Source organism: Ochlerotatus camptorhynchus, unplaced genomic scaffold (assembly GCF_037179485.1).
Source record: "Ochlerotatus camptorhynchus isolate MF236.1 unplaced genomic scaffold, CSIRO-AGI_Acam_v1.1 ptg000577l, whole genome shotgun sequence".
Lineage (NCBI taxonomy): Eukaryota > Metazoa > Arthropoda > Insecta > Diptera > Culicidae > Ochlerotatus > Ochlerotatus camptorhynchus.
This window is the reverse complement of record NW_027041058.1, coordinates 4,108,029-4,136,014: the sequence shown is the minus strand read 5'-3', so window position 1 is coordinate 4,136,014 and position 27,986 is coordinate 4,108,029. Positions and strand designations below refer to the sequence as shown.

The 27,986-nt window shown below is 39.1% G+C and overlaps 1 protein-coding gene across 1 annotated transcript in view; it reads left to right on the top strand.

Annotated features, from left to right (window-relative positions):
* The window catches only part of fwd (phosphatidylinositol 4-kinase beta fwd), a 259,693-nt gene that overhangs the window by 147,492 nt on the left and 84,215 nt on the right, over positions 1–27,986 (top strand). The window contains exon 2 of the mRNA XM_065236870.1: positions 23,940–25,357. Coding sequence (XP_065092942.1) covers positions 24,486–25,357 — 872 coding nt within the window. The 5' untranslated portion in view covers positions 23,940–24,485. The remainder of the gene's footprint in view (positions 1–23,939; positions 25,358–27,986) is intronic.

Here is a 27,986-nt window from a genome sequence, read left to right as displayed (position 1 = left end):
CAAAGTATTCTCCCAAAATTCAATTAGAATCCACCTCAGAATTCCATGACAATTCTCCTCATAAAACCATCGGAGTTCTTCCCAAAATGGGATTGTATTTTTTTTTTAATTTCCTTGCAACTCTTCCGCTGAAATTCGTCTTGGAAATCCCTGTGAACTCTCTTCAGAATGCATCTACTCAGAATTCCTATATTATTCTCTTGAGAATTTCTTTGAAATCGTCCCAGTAGATCCTCGAAATTCCCTTCAAATATTCTCAACAATTCTCTTATGAACTGTCTTGAAACTATGTTTAACATTTTAATTCGATTCGCTTGGAATCATCATCGGCATTCTCTAGGAACTCAGGCCTCATAATTCACTTTGGTTGATGGATTGATGGTTTAATTATCATTTAATCGATTCGATCCACGACGCCTACACGACATTAGCTGTCAAAAACCATTGTTTATAGATAATCATATAGTTTCTTTAGCAATATTGTTCAACAAAACTTCAATAATTCAGAAAAAATATAAAATTGGATTTTCATGAAAACTTTGATGACCTGGATCTCCAAAACCTTATGAAATAATAAACATGCATACATTTGAAGAGTTTTCTTCAAATAAAGAGCCTATGTGTTGTAACAGTATGATCAAAAAGATATATCACAATGCAAGACTCATAAACTCGACAAACGTGGTACTAAAAGCTATCCAGATCATCTTGGAGATTCGATCTTGAAGTTCTACAGGTTCATCGAAGTATTATACGATGTCCCAAAGTAGCATATAATGTCCCGATTGATGTGTTGATCCCGTAGAGCTTCAAAGGTGATACTCTAAGGAAGCCTTAGCGTGAAACTTTAAAGGCACAAATGTCAGCTTCCACGAAACATACAAATTTGAAATTGCTACTCCTTGTTTGCTTTGCTACTACAAACAGAGAGTAGCAATTTCAAATTTGTATGTTTTGTGGAAGCTGACATTTGTGCCGTTAAAGTTTCACGTTAAGGCTTCCTTAGAGTATCACCTAAGCCTAATAGCATTCTGTAGAACACAAATTTATGTTGACAAAATATATCTCCTTCAAATTATCCTGAATTTAGCTCTTCAGGCTCCTCAACGGTGTCTTGTATGATGTTCTATTTTCTAAATTTAATAAGGTACGTAAAAAAACTGTGAACATAAAAAGCTTCGTGGAGTCTCATAATATCATGACGGATATGTAGTTGTAATGACAAAACATGTTGAGGTCTCCAAGTTATACAGATGATTGGGGCCTGAGGTTCTACAGACTTAACAAAGTCTTGTGTGAATGAGCTTGAGCTTGAGCTTGCTTGAGCTTGATTGACCGCCCACGGTTGCTACTCTGTTACTGCCAGATCAGCTGTAATTACACAGAGAACCAATAGACGATGCTTGGGACTAGCAATCATCCTCAATGTGTAAAAACTGGTGATCTTAAATTAGGCAATACCAGCGCCGGCCGCGCCCGAACACAGGTCAAGAAAGGAATGGGAAGGATTGTGTTGACATGACACTCTCTTTGATGGAAGCCGAGAACACCTCTGCACTTCCACGAGAAATCACTGGGATGTTGGATAAGAGGGTTGGGTTTGCAGCAGGGTTCGTTTTGGTAAACGATAAGCTGAATTGATGTCCTAACGATCATATAACGCGAAGGAGCTTGGGACTAAACCCACGGTCTTCTGCTCAGTAAGCAAAAACGTTTGCCACTAGGCAGACGAGCACCTTTTTAATCACCGAGTTGCTGTTATTACCATGCAGTCATATTAACAAATAAAACGATTGACGAATCTTGAATGTGGATGGGCCTGAGATTAGACTCATGATGTTCTGCTCAGTAAGCAAAAACGGTTGCTCTAAGGCCACCGAGCCCCTCATATCACATAATACCGTTGCTCAAATTTTTGTATCCATTCAAACCCGGAACCAACGACAACAACGAGTTTCGCAAAATACACGATACACAAGCGATTTTACCATAAATCTCTTTGATATGTAAGGACCTGGGACCGCGTTTTTCTGCTCAGTAAGCAGGCCACTGTAACCGACGATCTTTGAAATCCGAAAACTAAAAACTACGAAAAAGTACTTAGGCCTTCATTAAGTTCCACTTTCACGCGACGTTCAATGACAGGGTCCTATCCAGGATTACATCTAAAAAATCCAAATCTGGTCAACGCCCACCTAAACCTGTTCTAATCCACCTGAAATGACTAACGAATGGAAGACTTTGACTACCCAGCCATGCAATAGTCTCATTCCGTGCCTTATGGCAACTTGATGATTCTATTGCGCTCATCTTTTGGCACCACCCAGGGGAGACTTGGTCCTGTACCCAATGCTTAACTTATCTCCATTCCACTCAGCTACTCGCAATTTCTTGTGATATAGTGGGCGGAATATTATTATATGAGACAATTCAATGCAGACGTCTTTCCAAATTTGGCAGATCGACAGGTAATCGGTGAGTTACCAAGATAGTTGCTATTCAACAACTCGACAACGTCTCATCGTCAACGCCTGCTATGAGAATTTCCCATTGCAGACGTCAACGAAATGACGTCATCGAGCTATCGATCAACTACCCTGGTTATCGCCTGGTATCTTATAGCACGATGCTAGGAGGCGAACCGGAAGAATCGATGAGCTACCTCTCCCCCTTAACAAAGTCTTGTGTGAATGTCAGATTTATTATACCAGGGTGGCCAGCAAACCGGGAAAAACCCGGGAATTTGATGAGAGAACCGGGAAAAATAAATTAACACCATATGAATAAATTTTCACACCAGAATTTCAGAATAAACCATTAAAACAGAGTAATGTTTTACCAACTAATGTCTCTCACTATTTGCTGCATAATTTTCTTCTCCGCCTTATTGTTTTTAGAATTTAATCACTCAGTAATATTTCAAATTGATTTTTGCGATTCAATTTCAGATGTAAAGTGCATGGGTCTTAAAACAAAATATTGAAGATGCTGGACTTAAGAAGCGAATATTTGTACAAACTGAAACTGAACTATTATTTTCCCGGGTTTTAATTTTATTCAAAATTCTCATGGTATGAATTGGAGCTTGGAATTCTGCTCTGAATTATTATAGAGTTCTTCTAAAATTTACAATAAAACACTCTGCGTAATAATTACCGTTGAATTATTTTTGGAATTTCCTTGAAACCCCTTCTAAGACATTGTTTGGAATCCATCTTAGAATTCCCTTAAACCTATTTTTTTTCCTTGATTTGTTTTCCGTCGATCTTGTTTTCCGTCGATCTTGTTTTCCGTGCTGAGCACCAATGCTACCGACGCCAGGAAGGCAGCTCCCACACCTGGACCCTACCTATCGACTCATCAACTCATGAACCGAGGACCAACGGCTTTACTTCCCTTCCGAAGGAAGGCGTGATCAGAGATGTTATGCCTCAGAACATCCCGGCATTTGGAATTATTTAGAAATACCTTAGAGATTCTTTATTTCTTTCTAATTATTAGCAACTGTTTTTGCAATAAATTTTGTTGGAGCTCTTTGATGAAACTTTGACACTAGGGTTGAAATTATCGCCAGAACACTCTTAGAACTCTGTATCTTGTTGAATTCTCATCATAATTCTCTTGGGATTCTTCAAAATTGCCAAATAATTTAATTTAGAACTTGCAATCTTCTCCACAGAAATCCCTCCAAATTCTTCTAACAATGTCTAATGACTTCATGTCAGAATAATTCTGGAATTCTACTCTGAACTTCTCCTTCGAAAACTATGCGGGAATTCTCCTCAATAGTTTTTATGAAATCAAAACTTTGAATACTTTTAAATTTTACTGAAAATTCCAGGGTTTATCCGCAAGGTTTTATCGATTGTTCTGTAATTTGTTTTAACCCTTAAAATGCTTCCAAGTCTCAGAGTCTTGACAATTAAGACTGCACGACTATTTAATAAATATGTTATTTTTTTCAAATCTGTGATCTTGGGAAATTTTTAAAGTCTCACATTTTAACTATTTTTTCTCCAAATCTTGCATCACGATTTTTTTTATTCATCTCAAATTTCGAAGAAAAGTTTTATTTTCAGACTCTACACAAATTTCAAAGCCCCAGAATCTTGGGAATCTATCTTTTAAATAAGTAATCTTTCAGTATTTTTTTAAGTTTTGGTCTGTTGGTCGTGGGTGTTAAATTTCATGAACCATTTTTAGTTTCACGTTGAGCGAGCTCAAACGTCAGTAGGTTTCACACTTATTTTTTCGTGTTTAATTTTGTAGATCAGTGCGAGTACTGAAAAGTTAATGGTTATGTTTTTTTTTATTAGAGAGAATTTTAGCCGTTGGCTAGTTCATCTCTAAATCTTACGTTAGTATAGACACTAGAGTGAATTCACATTTTCTTTATCCGATATCACTATCAATTTGCTCTAATTCTCATTTGTATCAAGTTCATTTTTAATTAAATCTCTTATTATTCACAATTCTGTCTTATAATCAGCTATTCATCCAGATAGCATTTGGCCTAGTGACCTTAATCGCTGTAACTCAATAAATTTTAGGGCTTTGAAATCATAAGATGTATCGAGCATAAAAAGTGATAGATATCGATTTATCAAAGTATCTCGAAAGATTAATAAATTGTTTTGAATACATTAAGTGACTCATAGTGTTGATTTTTTTTTCTATAGCTGTAGAAAACACTTTCTGTAATTTGGCTTTTATTTTTCCCACAAATATTCACTGAAAATTTACAGCTGGCCACGTTTAAAAAAATGCGTACAATTTCGTTTTTTGTTAAATATCAACAACCAGGAAATTTTTAAGATTTGAACCGGGAAAAAACCGGGAATCTAAAAATGAAAAGTCATTGGCCACCCTGCTATACGAGTCCATGCTGCTCCCTGGGACCTGATCACATCAATTGAGATAAGAAGTTGTATTCACAAAGTATGTTACATTCTCCAAATTGTCCTGGAGTTCACACAACTACAAACAATACTGAGCTGAATGGTTCATTACACCAAACTGTAAAGAGTGAAAGAATTATATCTGTATAATATAGATAAGAAAAACCTTTAACATAATACTTGATATATTTCATACAATCACTCCACATTTGACGGTCACTTCCAATTGACTTACACACTGGACTGACAGATTCATTATTATTATTAGCTAACCCACAATTGTGCAATGTCTGTAAAACATCGTGAAGATCTACGGTTTATTTGTTAATATATCAAGCGAGCCATTGTGTTGAATTATACTTTCAGCTTTAAAAATTATTCCTGAAGTTTTTTTCTATTGGAGTTAATTTACCCACAAATATCATCGCAAATTTACACTTGGTCACGTATAAAAAAAAAACAAATTAAAAACTCATTGTTTGCTGAATAATCTAAACCGGGATTTTTTTTTAGATTTGAGCCAAAATAAAACAGGGAATGTTATAACAACAATCTTTGAGCCACGTCTATGGCAAAATAATAAAAAAAGGTTACATGAGCAATACTGTTTTAAATATTACATCAATGTGCATTTTTTTTTTGCGAACATTTAAGTATCCTTCAGCTTACTACTACTGATTACTAATGGCTTTTCAATCACGCATAACAAGTAGCTACTTCCTGCTTTACTACATAGTTATCTGTTCAGTAAGCCGCATCGTGATCAGTGAGTGAGAGTTATGCCGTGTAATAAAAAAAAATACGGTAATCACATAAGCTGTCGGGCTGATTTGAATGTATTCCCACAAAAAAAAAGTGCCCAATCATCCCATTCATCGGTTTATTGCAACGATCCTATCGACTTTCGCGCAGAGTAACAAGCCTACGAATAACAACAAAAAAACCTACATTTCAATCACGTAACAAGCTGCAACCGCGGCCAAAATCAATTCATTAGCCTGCTACTCTCCACCATGAGCATGAGGAGAAAGAAAGGATTCTCCAGTCGATCGATCGCAGCATGGTCTCGGTCGGTTTGCAGCTGGAAGCTGCGAATGAGATGGTGCAGCTGCTTTTCTTGCTGCAGCACTAGTCAGGGATGTGGTCCACATTGGCGAACAAACGCCTCGCTGAAATAACAACCAAACAACATCATCGCGGCAATAACTACTAACATATTGCTCGAGTTGGGATGGGATGGGAGTGGAACATAAAACGCGAGAAGCACACATTCGACACACGAGTACCTACATACCTACCAACTACCCATCGCCATAAGTTGAAGGAAAACGAATCGAATCTCTATTAAAACGAGCTCTCAGGCAAACACGAAAGTTCATTGATCCAGTTGCTTAGATTTCAGGGGATCTAGCAGCTGCGGGGAGGATGGATTGGATTGGGTGGAGTTTGATTTTGTTGGTTTTACAGCGAAAAATTGAAATTTATGCATGTATGTTTGTCTAACGCAGAAGCAGCATGGAGCTTATATGTGAACGTGTATGCTTCGGAAAGGCATATTGCACTAACATATGAGAGAATGGTTCTCCATTATATTTGCCTGTGCATATTAAATCTGTACAGTGGAGATGCATGACATAAGAAGAGTTTGTTAGAAGCGTGGAATCGGTTTTGAGTTTGAAATGATATTTGAATTAAAACTTAAGTTGATGCAAACTCATCTGGTTTGCAATGCAAATATTAAAACAGATACGTTGACCGTTTGGAATTAATTAGCCGCAAACTATCGATAAACATGTGCAACATGTGAAATCATTTTCCCAGCACGCATTTGCAAGCCACCAGCCAGCAAGAAAAGTGTTCCATGCTACGAACTGCTGAAGAAAAACAAACAAACAAACACGGTGTTATTTTACGAGTGCTGTGCATGCATGCTGCATCTCATTAGCGAGCATAATTAATGCACATGCGATCGAATGATGATTAATCGAGAAATTAATAAGTGCTGCAATAATATTTACTCGCCGTCTCACATTGCTCTTTACCAGCACCATCGAAATTCCCCAAAATCTTTTGCGAGTCGATGGGTGGATTGTTGTTTACATACCACCTTTCCGTTTTCACCTGCTGGGAAGCTCCACCGAAGTATTCACTTGCCGAGTGCAGAGAAAAACATACTCTACCTGCTGGCCTACCTGCATATTTTCCACAGTTGCCCAGTGTGGCAGGCGATCAGTCATCGAAAAGTGAGTGCAAGTGAAAACGAAATTCATTAGCGAGCTTTCCTAGCTTGAGACTAGAATCACCACTTTTGATTGCGGTACGGTTTCAACGGTCGTTCAACATAGTTTTTGCCTGAAGGGCAGTGGAACCCAACTACGAACACTCGGAACATGATACTTGTGAGATTGGTGCGCAAATGAACTGCACCCTTGAAGCTGCTTCTGCTTTCTGCGGTGTGGTACCTGTTCTAATGAAATTTGATAACTGAATTTCGGTTTCCCTCGACGGGAAGCAAGCTCTAGAGGGCGGGTACCATTAGTAGAAGTCATTTTTTATGCAGGGCTCACCGTCCAGGCAGAGCTTTCAAGGAGGTTAAAAGGGTGAAATAATTAATTTATGAGTAGAAGGGAAACAAGCTTCCCGAGTTCTTTATAAAGTGTGCACTGTGTATCTATAAATTGAGCGTACACCTGAATGGATTTTTTTTTAAACACTATTAATAGATAGATTTTTGAAATCTTGCCTGGTGGTTGAGCAACTATTTATTGATTTATCGGTATAGCTTTGGACTTTATTGGCAGAGCCAGTATTAAGTATGAGTATGTTTTGTAAAACACTTAATTTTCACAGAAACGGACGAATTTTAGTAAATTTAGCGGCATATCAGATCTTCATTATAACTACAAATGAGCAAAAATTTAAAAAGTTTGATTCATTGCATTTAAAAAAAAAATGTTTTTTTTAATAAAATGCGTTTTTATAAAAAAAGCTTTAACTTATTATCCGACTTGATAATGAAAACAAAGTGAAAACATATTCGGATATAATATTTCTGACATAACGTGACAACCGAGGTCGAGTTTATTGCTATCAGAACTCAAATGAGATCAGTCGTGCATCGTGCTCTCTTGCCGTGCGGATTTATTTGCTTTTTGCTGAAGGAAGTGTTACTGCTACCTAAAGCTACAACAGATTGAAACAGTACTTTTCAATGCTCAATATACCTGCACATTTTCTACCTTGTTCGACTCTTATTCCTCTTCGATCTTGTTTGGACCCTACCCGAGGCTTTGGCATCGACTTGGAAAATTCCTCTTCGATCCTTCGGATTCTTATAGTGATCTGCTTGCAAAACGATCTGGAGAAAACGTATAATTTCTATTTTATTATTCCTCTTCGATCCTTTTTTAACTCTTCATTTGTTCCAAGTTCAAAATAAATTACATTTCATTTTAACCTAGGTGCTCCAGCTACTGCAGTAACTTACCTGCCTTAATTGTTATGATTTAAATTTAAGTGTTTTTATATTGTTCCTGCCTTGGCAATTCAGTATTTTCGGCAGGTTTTCTAAACCTGCATGTCAGCATAACAATTGATATCTTAAAACTAAATCTTAAATCTTAGTAATTAAGGATGGCAACGATTTTTGGCTCAGTGTTCACTCGGCTGTCGACAAAAGCAGGCCACTCTCGATGTGTGCTACGCGATCGTCTGTTTTCTCGACAGCAACCATTGTGTGGTCCTCCTCATTGTTCTTCATCAGCAGTTCTTTCGGTCGATGCGTCGTCGACTTTGGAAAGCAACCGTTTCGTGATGAGTGTGTAAGTGCTGACCACGTTTTGTGTCCATTGCTGCAATGGACGCGCTCTGACCCTCGTTGGCATACAACAATTTGCCATACAATGAAACTACTGGAAGCGGCTCCAGTTCTGATGGAGGAGACTTTTCGGATAGCGGAAGATAAAGTGTTTATTGTGTTGTACCTTTTGACTATATTTTTAAGATGTTTTGTATAGTGACCAAGAATCCTCGGCTCTGTAAAGTTAATTCGGTTGAGCCTTATCAAATAAATTAATAAACAAAAAAAAAAAAAAAAAACGATTTTTGGCTGAAAGTATTAATAATTTTGTTGGACATTTGTTCTAAAGTCTCAACATTCAAAATTCTATGTACTTCGGTAGCACTGTACCAGGGAGGCAACTTCAAAATCATATTCAGAACTTTGTTCTGAATTCTTTGAAGTGCTTTTATCCTGGTAGTGCAACAACTAGACCATATTGGCACAGCGTAAAGCATGGCCGGTCTAAAAACTTGTTTAAATAGGGTGCACGACGTTAGGCATACGGTCGTTAGGCATACGGACGTTAGGCATACGTACGTTAGGCATACGTACGTTAGGCATACGGACGTTAGGCATAATGTACGATAGGCTTAATGGACGTTGGGCATAAAGGACGTTAGGCATAATGGACGTTAGGCATAATGGACGTTAGGCATAATCTACCGGATGAATTCCAGAAGGATGATAATGGAGACCGTCTATTGATTGCTGACTTCGGTGACAATAATGAAAGAGCCTTAATTTTTGGAACTCATGAACGACGTCTTGGACAGGCAAAGTATTGAGTTACAGATGGTACGTTTCCACAGTTCCTTGTTTGTTTCGGCAACTCGTCACTGTTCATGGAAGTATCGCTCCCTCACATCAGCAGACGGTTCCGCTAGTTTTCATTCTGATGACAACAAAATCAGAATCGTTGTATCGAAAAGTATGGCAGGAAATCCTGGAAGCAGCAGGTATGTTTTTTTGTTATTGAATGAAAAACCACAGAATTAACCATTCTTGATTTCATAAGCTGTTCTTTGGCATCATATTTTATTCAACCTTAGCTGTTTTTTTGTTATTGAATGAAAAATCACAGAATTCACCATTCTTTATTTCATGAGCTGTTCTTTGAGGAAAACCTTTTCTTCTTTGACTTTTGCAATATGTGTGTAAGAATATATTACAACAAATGTGTGATTTTTTTATTTCTAGATGCGATTGATTTCAAGATATAGTTCAAAACTAAGCTGAGTTTTCATTGTAAGATTACTTAACCACTATCGCTACTAATCATGGATCTAAGTAAATATGTAGATACGTCACTTATGATATGATAAATAATGGATTTCAAACTGTGCTTATTAAATAAACTATGTTTGTTTAGCTTGTATCATTTTTTATTCAACGCTAAGCCTAATTTAAGCATTGTTTACAGGTTTACAGGTTAAGCAGGTTTCTAGAGTTGCACAGCAGCAAGGTATTTTATACCTAACGTCCATTATGCCTAACGTATATTATGCCTAACGTCCATTATGCCTAATGACTTTATGCCTAACGTCCATTATGCCTAACGTCCGTATGCCTAACGTCCGTATGCCTAACGTCCGTATGCCTAACGTATTTATGCCTAATGGGGTACACTCGTTTAAATATTAGAAGTTTATTCGTCAGACAAAGCTTGGATTTCCTGTTTATAAGAAGATACAAACATTTTATATATTTATTACATTCGGCTAGAATGCCCTCAATGTGATCTTTAAATGTTAATTTTTAGTCTAGTACTAATCCAAGATATTTCACTTGACTTGACCAAGAAATTAGATCTCCGTTCATAGTGACTATGTGACTACTACTGGGTTTCAAAGAGGAAGCTCTTGGCTGTGTCATCGGCGAAGAAAGGCAACCTGAGGCAAATCAGGTCTGAAGTGAAAATGTTATACAATATAGGCCCAAGAATGCTACCCGGCTCTAACAGGTAGTCGTTTAGATTTGGAATTTTGATAAGTTACCTGCAGAGTTCTGTTAGTTAAATAATTTTGAACTAATTTCATAATATAGAGTGGAAAAAACAAATTTAGCAATCAAACCTTCATCCCAAACACTGTCGAATGCTTTTTCTATGTCTAGAATAGCTACTTCAGTTGAGTGGCCTTCAGATTTGTTTGAACTAATTAAATTGGTAACTGTTAAGAGTTGATGAGTAGTTGAATGCCCATGGCGAAATCCAAACTGCTCATCTTCAAAAATTGAGTTCGTATTGATGTGAAGCGTCATTCTATCTAAAATTATCTTTTCAAAAAGTTTACTTATTGAAGAAAGCAAACTTATTGGACGGTAGCTAGAAGCTTTAGCTGGATTTTTATCCGGCTTAAAAATTGAAACAACTTTTGCATTTTTCCATTTATCAGGAAAGCATGCCAAATGGAAACATCTGTTAAATAATTTTACCAAGAAAGACAAGGTGCTCTCTGGGAGTTTTTTTATGAGAATATAGAAAATTCCTGGAGCTTTCATATTTTAAAACTGTTTGGTTATAAATCTTACTTCGTCCAAATCAGTCCTCCAGGAATCACCAAAATATTTTCCCGAGATAAAATATTCCGATAATCCCGAGCCACCTGATTCTTTATAGAACTAGTAAGACCCAAACTAAAATTATGGAAACTCTCGAATTGCCTAGCAAGTTTCTGACATTTTTCCGAATTTGTGATCAAAATTTTACCCGCACAACAATTTTGAAAAAAACTTCAAAAGCCTATTCCTCCAGTGGTTAAAGATAAATAGGATTTGAGATTTTTTTCAAAAAAATTGTGAGCTTCCAAAAAATTTGAACTTATGTCTAATTTCGAAACATTTCGGTTTGAGATTAAACTCATGATGTTCTACTCAGTATGCAAAAAAGGTCGCTCTAAGGCCACCAAGCCCCTCATATCACATCATACAAGCTACGATCGCGTTGTTATTGCAACCATTCAAAACCGGCCCCTACGGTGACGTTACTAACGGTGTTAAGTTTCACAAAACACACGATAATAAAGGAATGCTACTATAACCCTCCTTAATATGATAGAAGCTGGGACATATTCAAACTTAAACTCGATGGCGGTGCGTTTTACACAAGAATAAGCCTTCTACGGCCGATGATCTTTTAAAACTGTTGACAAAAAAGCGCTTACGCCTTCATTAGATTCTACTTTTACGCAACATTCGTTGTTTCGGTTTGGTCCTTGCATAAGACGGGAACAAAATCCATAAAACTTTCACATTTTGTTTTCTTGGACTACCGTGCCCCTTACTTTACAAAGTAAACTACGACTCTGAAAAGCGATTCTTTGCCCTGAGGAACAAAACTTTTGAAATGGTTGCAATAACAACGCGATTGTAGCTTGTATGATGTGATATGAGGGGCTTGGTGGCCTTAGAGTGACATTTTTTGCATACTGAGTAGAACATCATGAGTTTAATATCAAACCCCTCCATATTCAAGATTCGTTAATCGCTTTATTTGTTAATGTAAATACATTGGTGTGTTGCAATAAAAGTAGCTCGTTTGCCTAGTGGCAAACGTTTTCCCAATCCCAATCTCCTTCACGTTATATGATCGTTAGGACATCAATTCAGCTTATCTTTTACCAAAAAAAACCCTGCTGCAATGCCAACCCTCTTACCCAATATCCGAGTGATTACTCGTGGAAGTGCAGAGGAGTTCTCGGCTTCCATCAAAGCGAGTGTCACGTCAACACATTCCTACCCATTCCTTTCTTGACCTATGTTCGGGCGCGGCCGGCGCTGGCATTGCCTAGTTTTAGATTACCAGGTTTTACACATTGAGGATGATTGCTAGTCCCAAGCATCGTCTACTGGCTCTCTGTGTAGTTACAGCTGATCTGGCAATAATAGATTAGCAACCGTGGGCGATCAATCGTGCTCATGCTCATGCTCTCAGGGCAGAGAATCGCTTTTCAATTAGTTTTTGCCAAACCCGCCATCTAAATTTCATGGCAGGATCGCGTGTTCTTTGATATTTGCTCAAGAGCTGAGGCATCTCAGTTAAAAATTGCACTCAACACTACACTAGTGCCATTTGATTCTAATGCCTTGCTTAAGTCGACACTTCGACTTAGATAGAAGGTTGCCATGTTTAGTAAAATTGTTCAAATGATCAAGACTCATTGTATACTGGGTAGCTTAGTTCAGGGTGCTCGCTCACACCAGGTAGCAGAATATGAAGTGTGAAACGAAAATATGTTTTGTGATACACGCAATAATTTGCACCCAATTACGGATGTTCCGAATCTTCCGGTGGGTCTCCCGTGGCTCCCTAGCAACCATGTTTCGGTTACAATCAGTTACAGTTCCGTTAGAGTACGGCAGTATGAAAATTGGATAGAAGTTGAAAATGAGCGAAGGGCCATTAATGAAGACATACTTCAAATCTCCGCGTACATCGTACGGGTTAGGCAAAAGGTGTGCGTTTGACTTTGTACTGTCGCATTAATGGCCCTTCGCTCATTTTCAACTTCTATTCAATTTTCATACTGCCGTACTCTAACGAAACTATCTACCTACTCACTTCTAAAGACCATTATCTAGCTAATAAATGATCATGTAATAAATGTAACAACTCAAGGCGGGAGTAGCCGTCACCAATGCTGATGATGGTACAGCACGCTACAACCAACCTACTGCTTTCTCTCTGAGATGACCACGTTGGTCATGACGAGAGAAGCAACACAATAGTTGGGTAAAGAAGAATTGCATTACAACACCATCGACTGAAAATGCTTTCGGCAGCGTGGGGTTTCAGGTAGTGATGAAACGTTGCTAGAACTATTCCACAGCCGTAGACAGTAATGAACAAAGGCGGGCGCACACTTTTTGTCTGTAGATTAGAAGACATACTTCAAATCTCCGCGTACATCGTACGGGTTAGGCAAAAGGTGTGCGTTTGACTTGTCCTTCGCTCATTTTCAACTTCTATTCCATTTCCATACTGCCGTACTCTAACGCAACTATCTCCCTACTCTCTTCTAAAGACCATTCTCTAGCTAATACACACTAAAGCTTCATGTTAGATAGCATTTCCAGCCAACAAATCGCTTGCCAAATTAAGAACTTCTTGGCGAACTGCGACATCTTCTGTGTCCAGAGGTTCTCGGGAACATCACACTTATCATTGGCAGTTACATACAGGTTTCCTGGAATCTGGTTGCAGTCCGCCTTCACATATGTCTCGCCATCCATTACGCAGCAGTGTGGTTTCGTTAACTTCTGGTCGTACAACTTCCAGGCACATCTTTTTGCGACCGTATTCTGTTTCTCGTCACGGTTTGGGGACTTCTGAACCTTAAACATACGTAGTCCAGCTCGAGTTTTGGTATATTTGCTCACATGCAACTGTTTAGCCACATCTCGAACTGAGGTGTTCGGTTTCCGTTTAAAGGCCCCAACCACGCGTTCGTGATCGTTCTCGTTGACCTGACGGCTTTTTTTCCGGATCGTCGCTTCTGATCAACAGTCAGACGTTTGTCGAACCGTTTTACGATACCAAACACCGTGGAACTCGCGATTCCCAAATTTTTCCGATGGCACGATCCTTATTCTCAAAATACTCGTGCAAGATTTGTTGAGAGATCAACTCCATCCGTTACTGGATTATTCACTTGATCCATTCTGGTATTTGTTGTTCTTATTTTTTGACTTGTCATCGCTTTAAAATTAACTATTTTTTCCCTACGTCTACTACATTTTCACATGGCGTGTGTCCATGTAGTTGACTAATGTGATACCTTAGTCCTATGGTAAAGGAGATACGGATTCATGCAGTCTATTTAATTCTCTTTGCCAACCCCAAAATCTCATCATTCAATCATATCACGCTTATATCTTTCAAATCTGAACATGTAGAAAGCTGCCGGATAATTCAACATTCCTGTATGCTAACTTTGCTCATGTATACGAAACGAATCAAAGGTCTGCGAAGCTCGTTAACCTCGGCTTTGGCGTCAACTGCATCACACTATATTTATAGTTGCATATTTCCACGACAACGGGCACCGACAACGACGCCGACGATGACAGCCACCAGGAAGCGAAGCGGGAAAAGGCAAAGTTTCCACCAACTCTTTATTAATATTGCAAACTTTTTGCATAAACATATTAAAAATGCACTTTACGCTGGCTGCCCTCTCTTCGTGCTCTTGTTGTTTTCCTTCGTCCCCTTATACGGTGCTTGCACTGAGGAGAAAAAAAAGTGAGCCTGCCTTTCACATACTCACACGGACACTAAATCATATCGTAGTTGGTGCTGCCGCTTAATTATTATTGCAAAAAGAAATACTTTCCTTGGCTGATTTATGCTTTTTCCTCGGTATTTTTTGTTTCGCCTCTTTCCTTTTCAGTGGATGGATACTTTTTCAACTTTTTCCACGCTTTACCCGCTGACAGCATTCAACTTTTAGTTTTATCACAACAAATTGCATGTATGAGCACTTTCCTTTTTCATGCCATGTACGATTCGTTCCCCCAAAACAATTCGGGTGACTGTAATTAATCACGGCGTACTGGAAAAAAAACGCTGCTTGAATTATTAAGAAAAAAAAACAGGGTTGAGGGTGGGTCCAACCAAATGAGCGGGAAATTAAGCAATAAAAATGTTAACTTGATTGAGTACATGGCACGACCAACAACAGTGGCAGCAGTTCTTTTCTTCGGTGGGATTCTTTCCTAATTCGACTGTCTTAGCACTTGTTAGCAAGAATTAGCTCAGTCTCCCATGACGGATCGGAGAACAATTGCCTAGAACGGCAGCTTGCATCTGACGGTTATAGTGATAAATAATCAACCCGAGCCGCCACAGCAGCAGCAGCAGCATTTCCTTAACTTCTGTCTAATCTTAATTTTATGACTGTATACACTCCGAACGCCGCCGCCGCTGCCGCTTCTGCCATTAGTTGGGTCGTTGTTAGGAACTAATTTTAAATTTTAAATTTGTATTCCTCACTGCCCATAAAAGCGAAATACAACCCATGCTCCTACATCAGAAAAATCACCGATGTAGATTTGCCTGGAGAACTGTGACCGGGTTTAGGGTGAATGGCAGGAAAATCTCCATTAGCATCGTCGTCGAGTTGATTTGAATATGGTGTTAGGAAAGGTTTTTAGCACTTTTGGATCCAGCGAGAGAATTTCTACGGACATCGAAGGAATGAGTAACGGTTTTCCGCCTGGTATATTTTTTTTTTGCTTATAGCATGAAAAAAACATCAATCCGGAATCATCTCAATCTTCGTTAGCTTGTGTGTTTGCCAACATCACATCACGGGGAAAAGTTAACAACGCGTTAGTATTAATCTTCATTTTCGTGCTCGTAAAGGAACATTTCCTACCAATTATCCCACGCCAGGGCTAGGACCAAGCTGTTCTGTTATGTGCCTTTCCATCATTATTGCAACTAGGCATGTACAAGAATGTGATTTCATGTCGGACAGCTGGTGAAAACTGTTTTCTGAAATGATTATTGTGGAAATTGTTGGGTTGGGAGGAACCATCCGAGGAGAAGCATTCGGACGCTTCGAGGGCAGAACATTTTAAAAACCTATAAATGGTGTTTAAAAATCCTATGGGAAACCGAATGTAAATTTTGATACTCATACGCCATATACGAGCGTCACGTGTTAGGGTAAATTCGAGCATAATAGACGTGAAATTCAGTTCAATTCAGCAGCAGCTTTGCAAATAGATGTAACTGTTTTTTTTGTAAACAATGACTTCAATCTTCAACAGAATCCGTTGATCCCCGGTTCATGAGTTGATGGGTCGATAAGTAGGGTCCAGGTATGGGAGCTGCCTTCCTGGCGTCAGTAGCATTGGTGCTCAGCACGGAAAACAAGATCGACGGAAAACAAATCAAGGAAAATAAAATGACTTCAATCGCCGGTTTGCCGTAACTAATACTTACACACTAGTTTCGATTCTTCCATCCCCAGTATTATTTCTAGGTGATATGAACTCCCATGGTACTGGGTGGGGTGATCTATACGATGACAATAGAGCGACAATTTTTTACGATTTATGTGACGATTTCAACTTGACTATTTTGAACACTGGTGAAGTGACACGTATAGCTAAGCCTCCGGCTCGAGAAAGCCGACTCGGCATATCTTTGTGTTCAAGATCAGTATCATTGGATTGTCTGTGGTAGGTTATCAATAATCCCCATGGTAGCGATCATTTGCCAATCATCATTTCAATTAAGTGTGGCCCTCAATCTGCAGAACCATCTCGAGTTCCATTTGATCTTACAAGGAACATCGACTGGCAGAAATATGCAACGGCGGTGACAATCGGTATCGAATCAATAGATACGCTCCCACCATTGGAAGAATATCGATTCCTCACCGATTTGATATACAAAAGCTATCTGGAAGCACAAAAAAGAAAAGTTCCAAGTGCATCCTTTAAAAGGAGACCAGCCACACCTGGATGGGACGAAGAATGCACAAAATTGTATGTAGAAAAATCTGATGCTTTCAAAGCTTTTCGTAGACACAAAACCTCCACATACTTCAAGGAATATTCAAAGCTTGAGGCAAAGCTGAATCAATTAATCAAAGCAAAAAAACGCGGTTATTGGCGTAATTTCATCGAGGGACTCTCACGAGAGACCTCAATGAACACCTTGTGGAGGGTGGCTCGCAACATGCTTAACCGCTCATCTTCTAATGAGAGTGAAGAATACTCCAACCGATGGATATTCGCTTTCGCTAAAAAGGTCTGTCCGGACTCAGTTCCAGCACAACACAATTTTCGAGAAGCGTCTCCCAGCGGCAGCTCTCTGGATAGACCATTCACAATGCTGGAATTCTCTATGGCTCTTCTTTCATCGAACAACTCCTCACCGGGAAGCGATATGATTAAATTCAATCTTCTGAAAAATCTCCCAGATATCGCTAAAAGACGCTTGCTAGACTTATTCAATTCCTCACTAGAAAACAACATTGTACCGCCTGAATGGAGACAGGTCAAAGTAATAGACATTAAAAAACCTGGCAAACCAGCGTCTGACCATAACTCATACCGTCCAATTGCGATGCTTTCGTGCATTAGGAAATTGTTGGAGAAAATGATCCTTCGGAGACTCTATCAGTGGATCGAAACAAATAATTTGCTATCAAATACACAGTTTGGGTTCCGCAAGAGCAAAGGAACAAACGATTGTCTAGCGCTGCTTTCCACAGATATTCAACTGGCCTTTGCACACAAGGAGCAATTGGCTTCAGTATTCTTGGACATTAAGAGGGCTTTTGGCTTCAGTATTCTTGGACATTAAGGGGGCTTTTTCAGTTTCCATTGAAATTCTGTCAGACAATCTGCACAGATGTGGACTTTCTGGAATTTTAAATAATTTCTTGTACAATTTGTTGTCAGAAAAGCAAATTAACTTTTCCCTTGGACAACTGACAACTTCCAGAATTAGCTACATGAGCCTGCCCCAAGGCTTATGTCTCAGCCCTCTTCTTTATAACTTTTACGTCAAAGATATCGACAACTGTTTGGCAGAACAATGCACGTTTAGACAACTTGCAGATGATGGTGTGGTTTCCGTAAGAGGTCCACATGCCGTGGACTTGCAAGGACCATTGCAAAGTTCCTTAGATAACTTTTCTTCTTGGGCTAGGAATCTAGAGATCGAATTCTCGCCGCAGAAAACTGAACTGGTAGTGTTTAATCGAAAGCGGTACCCAGCCCAAATGTATCTTAATCTTTTGGGCAGAAACATTACTCAATCATTGTCTTTCAAGTACCTTGGGGTCTGGTTTGATTCAAAGTGCAAAGTGTGAAGTAAAAATGTCAACAGAGGATCAACTTTCTCCGTTCAATTTGCGGCACATGGTGGGGTGCTCATCCGGGAGACCTCATAACGCTTTATAAAACAACAATTCGCTCTGTTCTAGAGTACGGCTCTTTCTGCTTTCTCTCGGCAAGAAAATGTCACCTAATAAAATTGGAACGAATTCAATATCGTTGTCTGCGTATTGCTCTAGGCTGTATGCACTCAACGCATAACATGAGTCTCGAGGTTCTGGCAGGAATAAAACCCCTCCAGAACCATTTCTGGGAGCTCTATCTCAGAATACTAATCAAATGCGGAGTGACGACACACTTATAATTGAAAATTTTGAAGAAATTCTTGGGCTGAACACACAATCTCGATTTATGAGAATCTACCACCACTACATATCGTCGGATATGTGTCTTCCTTGTTATACTCTAGACCGTGCTCACTTCACCAATCGCAGTTCCTCAATTGAATATGATCTGTACATGAAACAAATGATTCATGGGATTCTAGATCAACTTCGAACTATTATTATCCCGCGTATTTTTACTGAAAAGTACCAACACGTCAATTGCGTAAAAAGATATTTTACAGACGGGTCACGTCTCAATGGATCCACTGGCTTCGGTGTCTTCAATGAAAACTCTAGCGCCTTCCGCAAACTTCAGGAACCTTGTTCTGTTTATGTTGCTGAGCTGGCAGCAATCAACTTCGCATTGGGGATGATTTCCAACATGCCCGCAGACCATTACTTTATCTTCTCGGATAGTCTCAGTTCGATTGAGGCTATTCGGTCGATGAAACCAAGTAGGCACTCATCTTATTTCCTTTCAAAGGTAAGGGAGCAGATGAGTGTACTGGTCGAAAGATCATATATGATTACCTTTGTATGGGTCCCCTCACATTGCTCAATCCCAGGCAATGAGAAGGCGGACTCTCTCGCAAAGGTGGGCGCGCAGGAAGGCGAATTTTATGACAGGCAAATTTCACACGATGAATTTTACCATTTAGTGCGTCAGAGTACCCTTACGAGAGTTGGCAAACCGATTGGGACACTGGAAATCTTGGACGGTGGTTACATTCAATTGTTCCTAATGTTTCTTCGAGAGCGTGGTTTAAAGGCTTGGGCTTAAGTCGTGACTTCATTCGCGTGATGAGTAGACTTATGTCCAACCACTACTCGCTAGATGCTCATCTCAATAGAATAAACCTCGTGGACAGCAACATCTGTCGGTGTGGAAACGGTTACGATGACATCGAACACGCAGTTTGGCAATGTACGGATAATGACGCCGCCAGAGAGCGACTTTTGAATACCCTCGAGGCCCAAGGAAGACAACCCTATGTTCCTATCAGAGACGTGTTGGCAACCCGTGATCTCTGCTATATGCAGTCCGTTTATGTTTTTCTTCAAATGTCTAGTATAAGAGTTTAATTCCTTTTGTCTTTTGTCTCTCTTTATTAGTTTTTGTTTGTCTTGTCCCCCCGTCTCGATGAGTCTCATCGTCGCCCACTGGTCACCCACCATAGCCGGTCGAACTCCGGACGAAGCTAGAACAGCACTACCGTTCATACTGGCGACAACGCTCTGATGAGACAACGAAACCCTACCCCAAGCTCCTCCCCTGATCCTATCCTTCGAAAATGTACCCTTCTAACCTCGAGTAAGCCGCGAGTAATCGGCCCAACTCCTACTAGACATAGAATTAAGTGAATTTTGTTACACACAGTGAACAATGAATTATCGGCTCCGTAAAGCTAACGCGATTGAGCCTTCCAAATAAACGAACTGGATAAAAAAAAAAGACCTTAAAGCTTCAGGGAAGTTCTACGAACTTTAGTGAGTTTCTATGAACTTCAGCAGTCAGTCTTTTTGATAATAAGAGTTATTAAAACAGCGTTGTTTATGAAATCTTTTAATCATATGATTTAAAATCATGTTGTAATCAAAATTCCGCTAAATAAGATCCTTAATCGTTGACAATTTGCGGAAAATTTAAACAAACTGGAAATCCGTAAAATTGTTAGAAGCAAAGGTTTGTTTAAAGAGTCCTCATTCATATCACACTTCGCAATTTCACTTTGGGATAAACTAGCCCGTTGGCTAAAAATCTCAATAATAAAGTTAAAAAAATCGCGATTTCAAAAACAGAAATCTCAAGATTTAGGGGCTTATAGATCTCTAAATTTCAGACATTAGATAGGGCTCCGCGCTAGTCCGTCGTATCTCAGTTTTTCTTCGTCATACACCCCTGAAATCGCTCATTTTATCGGGTTATCGCCAATGTTTCAGTGTCAATCGTAATTAATCTTGTAAGCAAAGATGTTTTTGCAAAAACATGAGTGAAAACGCTTTGCTATTATAGTTTTAGTACATAGAACGGAAATAGGCGCTATGATACGACGAAGAAACGCGGCTCCCTACTAGCTTCTTTACAGGAAACATCAGATAAAGATTTCACGGGCATTCACTAGAACCTTAATACCTATTTTGGTTCGTGAAATTTCGCATTGCGCGAAGAATGATGGTATAAGGATACACTTTTTTTTTTATTAAAAATTGTTTTTAAATACATGGTTTTAATTTTTTTTTTAAATCATTGACCAGGAAAACCAGGAAAAAACCAGGAATTTCAAAATGGAAATTCACTTGCCACCCTGGACAGAGTGTAGGGGTGTCATTTTTTTCATGTATTTTATCCAAATTCCCCATACAAAATTCAAACTAAAGGTGCCAGCTCATCTTAAAACCAAATGAGCTGAAACTTTCGGATAATGGTTTTCTCACCTAAAGGCACAAATCTAGGGGTTGGCCCGTAAAAAAAGTAGAACTTGTGGGCCAGCCTACTAGCTCACATACTTACAGTGTATCAAAAAATTGAGCGTACACCCTAGTGGAACATTCTTTGAAACATTCCAGCTGGTGGTTAAACAGATGTTCATTGATTTATCGTTTTAGTTTTGGACTTTATTGGAATAACCTGTATGAAGTTAGATTTATTTTAGTAAAACGCACGATTTTCAACTTTTTACGTAGTGGGCAAATTATAGTAAAATTACTATAATATGAATGATCTTCATTATGACTAAAAATGAGCAAAATTTCAAAAAGTTTAGTTCATTATATTTGAAGATATTAAGGTTTTTCAAGGAAAAAGCGTTTTTTCTCAAATAGCTCTTACGTTCAATAAACGCAACAAAATAAGCCCAACATTGTTCCAATAATTGATAAATTTATGATGATTCAGCAGCCAGAAATTTAGAAACGTATCTCTTTAAATTGTGCTTTTAAAGCTGTTTTTTTCTCTAAAATTTAAGGACGCTCAATTTTGAGATACACTGTACTTCTCCTTACAAGTTTACAATACTTCTCAAACTTCTTGTCAAATTCCATTGGAATACACTGGAGTCGCTTTTTACGCGGTTTTTTTACACGGTTTTTTTACGCGGATTTCGGAATTTACGCGGTTTTTTTACGCGGATTCCGGAATTTACGCGGTTTTTTTTACGCGGATTTTGGTTTTTTTTTACGCGGATATCAGAATTTACGCGGTTTATCATTATACACTAGAATCGCTTTTTACGCGGTTTTTTTTACACGGTCTTTTTTTACGCGGATTTCGGAATTTACGCGGTTTTTTTTTACGCGGATTCCGGAATTTACGCGGTTTTTTTTTACGCGGGACGTATCACCCGCGTAAAAAGCGACTCCAGTGTACTTCCCTAAGTTGCATTAGAATTTTCTCTGCAATTATCCTCAAAACTCATTTTAAATTCTTACCATAATTCTCTTGCCAATGATTCATATTGTCAGAATCCCTTTTTTTCTTTTTAAATTAAGTAATATTTGAAGTAAAAAATCTTGCAAAGTTCAAGAATGTTAAAAACAGTCTCAAAATCTTGATAATTTTGTCATGTTTCAACTCAATCAATCAATTTATTAACATTAATTTAGATAAATTTAAAACTGCTTTCAATTTTTGAACTTTAAAAAATTATATAAATTATGAAGCATAATTTGGTTATTTTTTGCAACCTAAAAAAACATAATAAACTAAAATCCTGAAAATGTATTTTGCTTTTCCATAGAGGGGAAGGTTTTTTCTCCAGTCAATTGCTGAAGTCAATCATGCCAGCCAGCGTTCCGTTGTTACCATTTTCTGCTGTCATTGTTAATATTAAACCGGAGAAAATTCAAGATCAACAATTGAAAAGGCCTCAACTCCATTTTGTAAACAAACCTTGTAAGACCATTTTGTTGCGAACTGAAGTACACTGACGCAAACTAACAAAATGAACAATGAATGGGGAAATTCTCCTCCACCCGATTGTGTATTAGGTTTGCGAATGTATGTTTTGATTCGCGAGAAAATGGCCTTACAAGGTTTGTTTACAAAATGGAGTTGAGGCCTTTTCAATTGTTGGTCTTGAAATATGTTGGGCACTCGGGAATATATTTTTTTAATTCTGTGGTCACCCTGATTAACCACGTCACGAAAAATTTAGGGAAAATCAACCCCCTCCCCCATTTCTTCACATTTTTCCTATACCTAATGCATCGCTTATCACACATTGGTGAGCCCTCTACCCCGTACTAAATGGATGCTCCCTTATTGTATAAGTGGTGATTTGTAACAGTTTTTGCACATCTCTGATGGAACCCTGTAGTGAAATATTTCATTCCCCGGTTGGGTGTAGCCCTCTCAATATTATATAAGAAAATCCCATGCAACTGATTCATTCGGTTTAATCGGATGGCAGTCAACAAAAATGCCATGCAGGTACTTGAGTGTTTCACTTAAATCGAATTTTATGGATGTGTTCCTCTGTAATTTTCCTACAGCCGCAGCCACAAACGCCAATGATTCATTCCAAATAAACATCACCATTTTGCATCAATTGCCTCAAAGTACAACCTCCTCGCAACCACCGATAAAATCACCCATGTCCAAGAAAGGAAATTCAACCCGTTCCGATTTCTGAACACCCGTCGTCGTTGTCCGCCGTGTACCATTGTTCCTTATGCATCCGCGAACACAGAAATCCCACGAGAACCATTCGGTGGTCGGGGCACAAAGAAACTTTGTTGCAAATCCAAACAAATAAAACATAATACCTACTAGCGAAAAAAGTAATCTTTCAGCGACTGAGGGCAAAAAAAAAGAATGCAAAAATCAGTCCATATTCAGCACGAGGCCCGCGCGCGCGGATGTCGCGCTCTTCACGTGTAGCACATGTACACAGGTTCCAACCATACACGTTCGCTCATTCGTTCATTCGCCCTTATCTCGTTGCCAATCGCCGCTCAAACCTTCACAAGAGTGCTAATGTTCGCTTTTCTTACCTTTCCTCGTTTTTTTTTCTTTACTTGCAGGTGCAGGTTTGCAGGACTGGCAGCTGAATAGCAAAACCAAATCAACATGAGAACGAGTCCTCCACTCGTTCTGCCATTCTGGACCGTTGTCGTCGATGTCGTCGCGAGCCTAAGTCGAAGATAGTGTTTTGACGACTTGTGACCACAGTAGTGTCGGTGATAAAATGGCCAGCCACAACAATAGGATTCTAGCCGATAGGACAATAGCACGGTCGTTGGGGAGCGAACAAGAAGTGATGCTGATCGGTTTCAAGCTGAGCCACTGTCGTACGGAGGTTTGACGTGCTCTCGCCGGAAGCTGTGCAACGAAGAGGATTATCCGCTGTGTTCGATTGATGATCCTTCTTCTTCTCACTTGACTTGGTCCATTTCCTACCGAGGAGTGAAAGTGCTTTTTGTGTTGTCGTCGAGTAGTCGGTGAGAAAATTTGACGCGTTTCAACGTGGAAGATTAGTGTGTGCGAAAATTGTCGTCAATTTGTCCTCGGAGTGAAACAGTGAGATTCAGTGTTTGATTTATGATCCGCATGTGGTGCAGGTAGTGAAAATGAATTCCGTGTTTTCCGCATTTAAATCTTCCGGCAAGCACGATGGCAAACAGAAGCTGTCGGGCGGGAAGAAAATTGCCCAAGATCCGCCCAGTAGCTACGAGAAGCTACGGCACATTCGGGAAATCAGCTGCAATAAGATGAACAACCTGGTGGTGCTCGGGGACCATCAGGTTGAAACGAATGGTGGCGGCTCGTCACCTTCCTGTGCCACTACGCCAGTCCAGAGTCCTTCGAGCGAGAAGAATGTAGAACTGGAGTTGGCATCCACCGACAAGGACCAGGTCATTGGTGAGGACCAGGTGGATCGGGCCATCCCGATAGTTGAACCCAGTTTAGCAGAATCACTGCAACTACCTTCTGCTGAAGCAGTAACAAAACCAACGGCAACCACTAAGTCTGACACATCGAGTGATAGTTTAGGCGATAGTATAGTAGTGAACAAACCTCCTTCGGGGGCAGCAGCTGTGGCGGCAGCCGCGGCTGCCGCTGCAACCACAACGATCAATGGCGGCGGTGTCTTTGCCGTTCCCGCCATTCCAGCATCGTCGTCAACCATTCCGACCAATAGTAACAACAACAACAACAGTAGTAACAGTAGCAGCAGCCAATGGAGCGTTGCCAGTGCCAGTAGTCGTTTCCACAAACCTAGACTTAGCCTGAGCAGTAGTCTTGGGTTAAATGGTAGCAGTAGCAGTAACAGTAGCAGCAGCATCAGCTGCAACAGCAACAGCAGCAGTAGTAGCAGTGCAATGCCTTCGGTGCATGGGCGCACCGGCGGTGGTTGTGGCGGTGCCGGCACCGGACAAACCGGGGCGCCCCAGAAGACCAGACTGTCGACGCACCAAAGAAATCTTAGCTTAGACTTTAGGTGAGTACAGTTTTTTTTTGGTGCTAAGAATTTGCGGGAGAAAACTGGAAACCTTGATCAAATAGGTCTTGAATCCCCAGCAAAGTTTCTAGAAAACATGAACCATTTCAGGTACCATAATTTTCAACTCCTTAATTTTTTCCTGTTTTAATTTTCGAAATCTATGATAGATTGTAGATTCCACAATTATTCCTTTACTGACTTGAGAGTTTCCAGCCCAAAACACAAAGCGTTTCAACATCTCTGAACCTCAAAAAATATTTTACTAAGTACATTCACTCATCAATTGATAATGTGGCGGTGTTCGGTAAAAATAACGTGTTTCCAAAAACTTGTAGGCACTGCAATGAATTGCTCCTAATCCTGGAATGGGTTTCTTAAAATCTTAGATCTGCTAAGCATAACCAACTCGGAATTTCAAGAGAGCTCTACGTTTGCTGCAATGCAAGGGAAGGGAGTTCAAATTGCATGAGCGATTTCACAATAATATCCGAGATTTGTGCTCTAGAAAACTTAGGGCATATCAGTATAATGATGATGATGATGATGGTCCCACTTCTTACCTCTACAAAGGTTTGAGCTGGACGATTTATCTTTAAGATAATTAAATATGACATTTTAACCAGGTTTGAAAACTTACTACTAACTCAAGGTATCTTCCAAATAAGCTTCAAAATTGCATTTTTTTATCAAATTTTAAATTCAGTCCTCTATATCCGTAATACGCGCGCGAGACTCAAACCTATGTAGACTACTTTCTTTTAGTGAATCTACTATTAAATCAAATATTATAAACTCCATCATCACCATCGAGGCGAACAGAAATAGTTTTTGCAGTGCTACAATAATTATTAAAAAAGTCGTTATGACAGCTATCCATATAAAATAATCCGTCAAGATACATAATATGTCAATTCATAAAAAAAATCAATGTATAACTGTTCAAAAGACATGTGAAATGCAGTGTCTTTTAAATTCTGTAAGTGTTGCTGAACGTTTGATATGTCTAGGTATCAAATTTTAAAACATTTATTCCTTTATAATATAATGAATTTTGTGAAGCACAAGTCAAGAAATGTGGTGTTCTTATTTCAGCCGCGTTTCTAGCAGTATATCTATGAAAGTCACTTCCTCTTTCAATTCGATCACACAAGTATCGAGGCAGCAAACCGTTAACTACTTTAAAAATGAACACCTTAGTCAAATATACAATTCTTTGCTTCACCGACAACCATTGTAAGGCATCTAGCATCAAAGTTGAGGAAGTGAATCTATTACATCTCAAAATCAAACGCATTATTTTACCCTGCAAGCGCTGTAATCTCGATATTTGTGTTGCATTGGCCAGAAATAAAATGGAAGGGCAAAAGTCTAGATGAGGAGAGATGATTGATTTGTATAGGTGTACTTTACTGGCAATAGTTAAATCGTTTTTCAGGTGACATAGAATTCCATACTTCTTTGCAATTTTCTTGATAACATTGTCAATGTGAGAGTTGAACTTAAGTGTGTCATCAATAATCACGCCAAGATATTTAATCTCCCGAACGCGATCAATAGTCTCGTCATCAATTACAACAGAGACGTTCTCATTTACTCGATTCCGCGAAATTACCATAAATTTAGTTTTACTTGTATTCAATTTTAACTGCTTATACTTCAACCATCTACTTAGAGAACGCAAATCTTCATTCAAGTGTAAAACGGCATCATCTAAATCCTTAGCTGCAATGAATAACACAGTATCATCTGCAAAAAGATTAATGTCGCAAAATCGTAAAACACGTCGCAAGTCATTAATATACATAATAAATAACAGGGGCCCTAATACACTTCCCTGGGGCACTCCAAGGTTATTCCCCACGGGACTGGAAACAGAATCATTAAAAACAGTCCGTTGAGTTCTGTCAGACAAATAGCTTTCAAACCATTTATATGCATTACTCGTAATTCCAAAGCGCTTGATGGATGTCAACAATAAGGGCCTAGATTTTTTTTCAAAAGCGCGTTTCACTTCGCTAATACCAAATTCAACGTGGTTGCACAAGAATGACCTTCCCGATTTCCCGATTGTTCTGGTATCAACAAACTATTACTATTTCAATACTCCAACAGCTGGCCTTTAACAACAAGTTCTAAAATTTTCTCTAATGTGATACTGCAACATGTTGATGGGACGAAACTCTTCGGCTTTAATCGTTCCAGCAACTTTTTGAATAGGGACCACTAAGGATTCCTTCCAAATTTGTGGCACATGTCCAGTTTGTAATGATTCATTAATAAGGTCCAGCAAGGTGTAACCAATGACATGAAAGCAATCTTGAATAACTCTAGCATTAACATTATCTACTCCAGCCGATTTTCCTAATGGAAAACAAATAACTCTAAGTTCATCTAATGTAATTGGATGAAAAACTTCAAATCTACAATTACTATTAACTGGCTGTTTTATTTCGTCAGGTTCATCGACCAATTCAATGGATTGATTAATCAATGAAACACTGTCTACAAAATAATCATTAAACTTAGCTGCAATTACTTGTTCTGACTGTTGGTTGGTTGTCTTTATTAAGGAGATTTTCAGCCAGACGCTGGTTCATCTCCGGTTCTGACTGTTCTAATGTGCCAT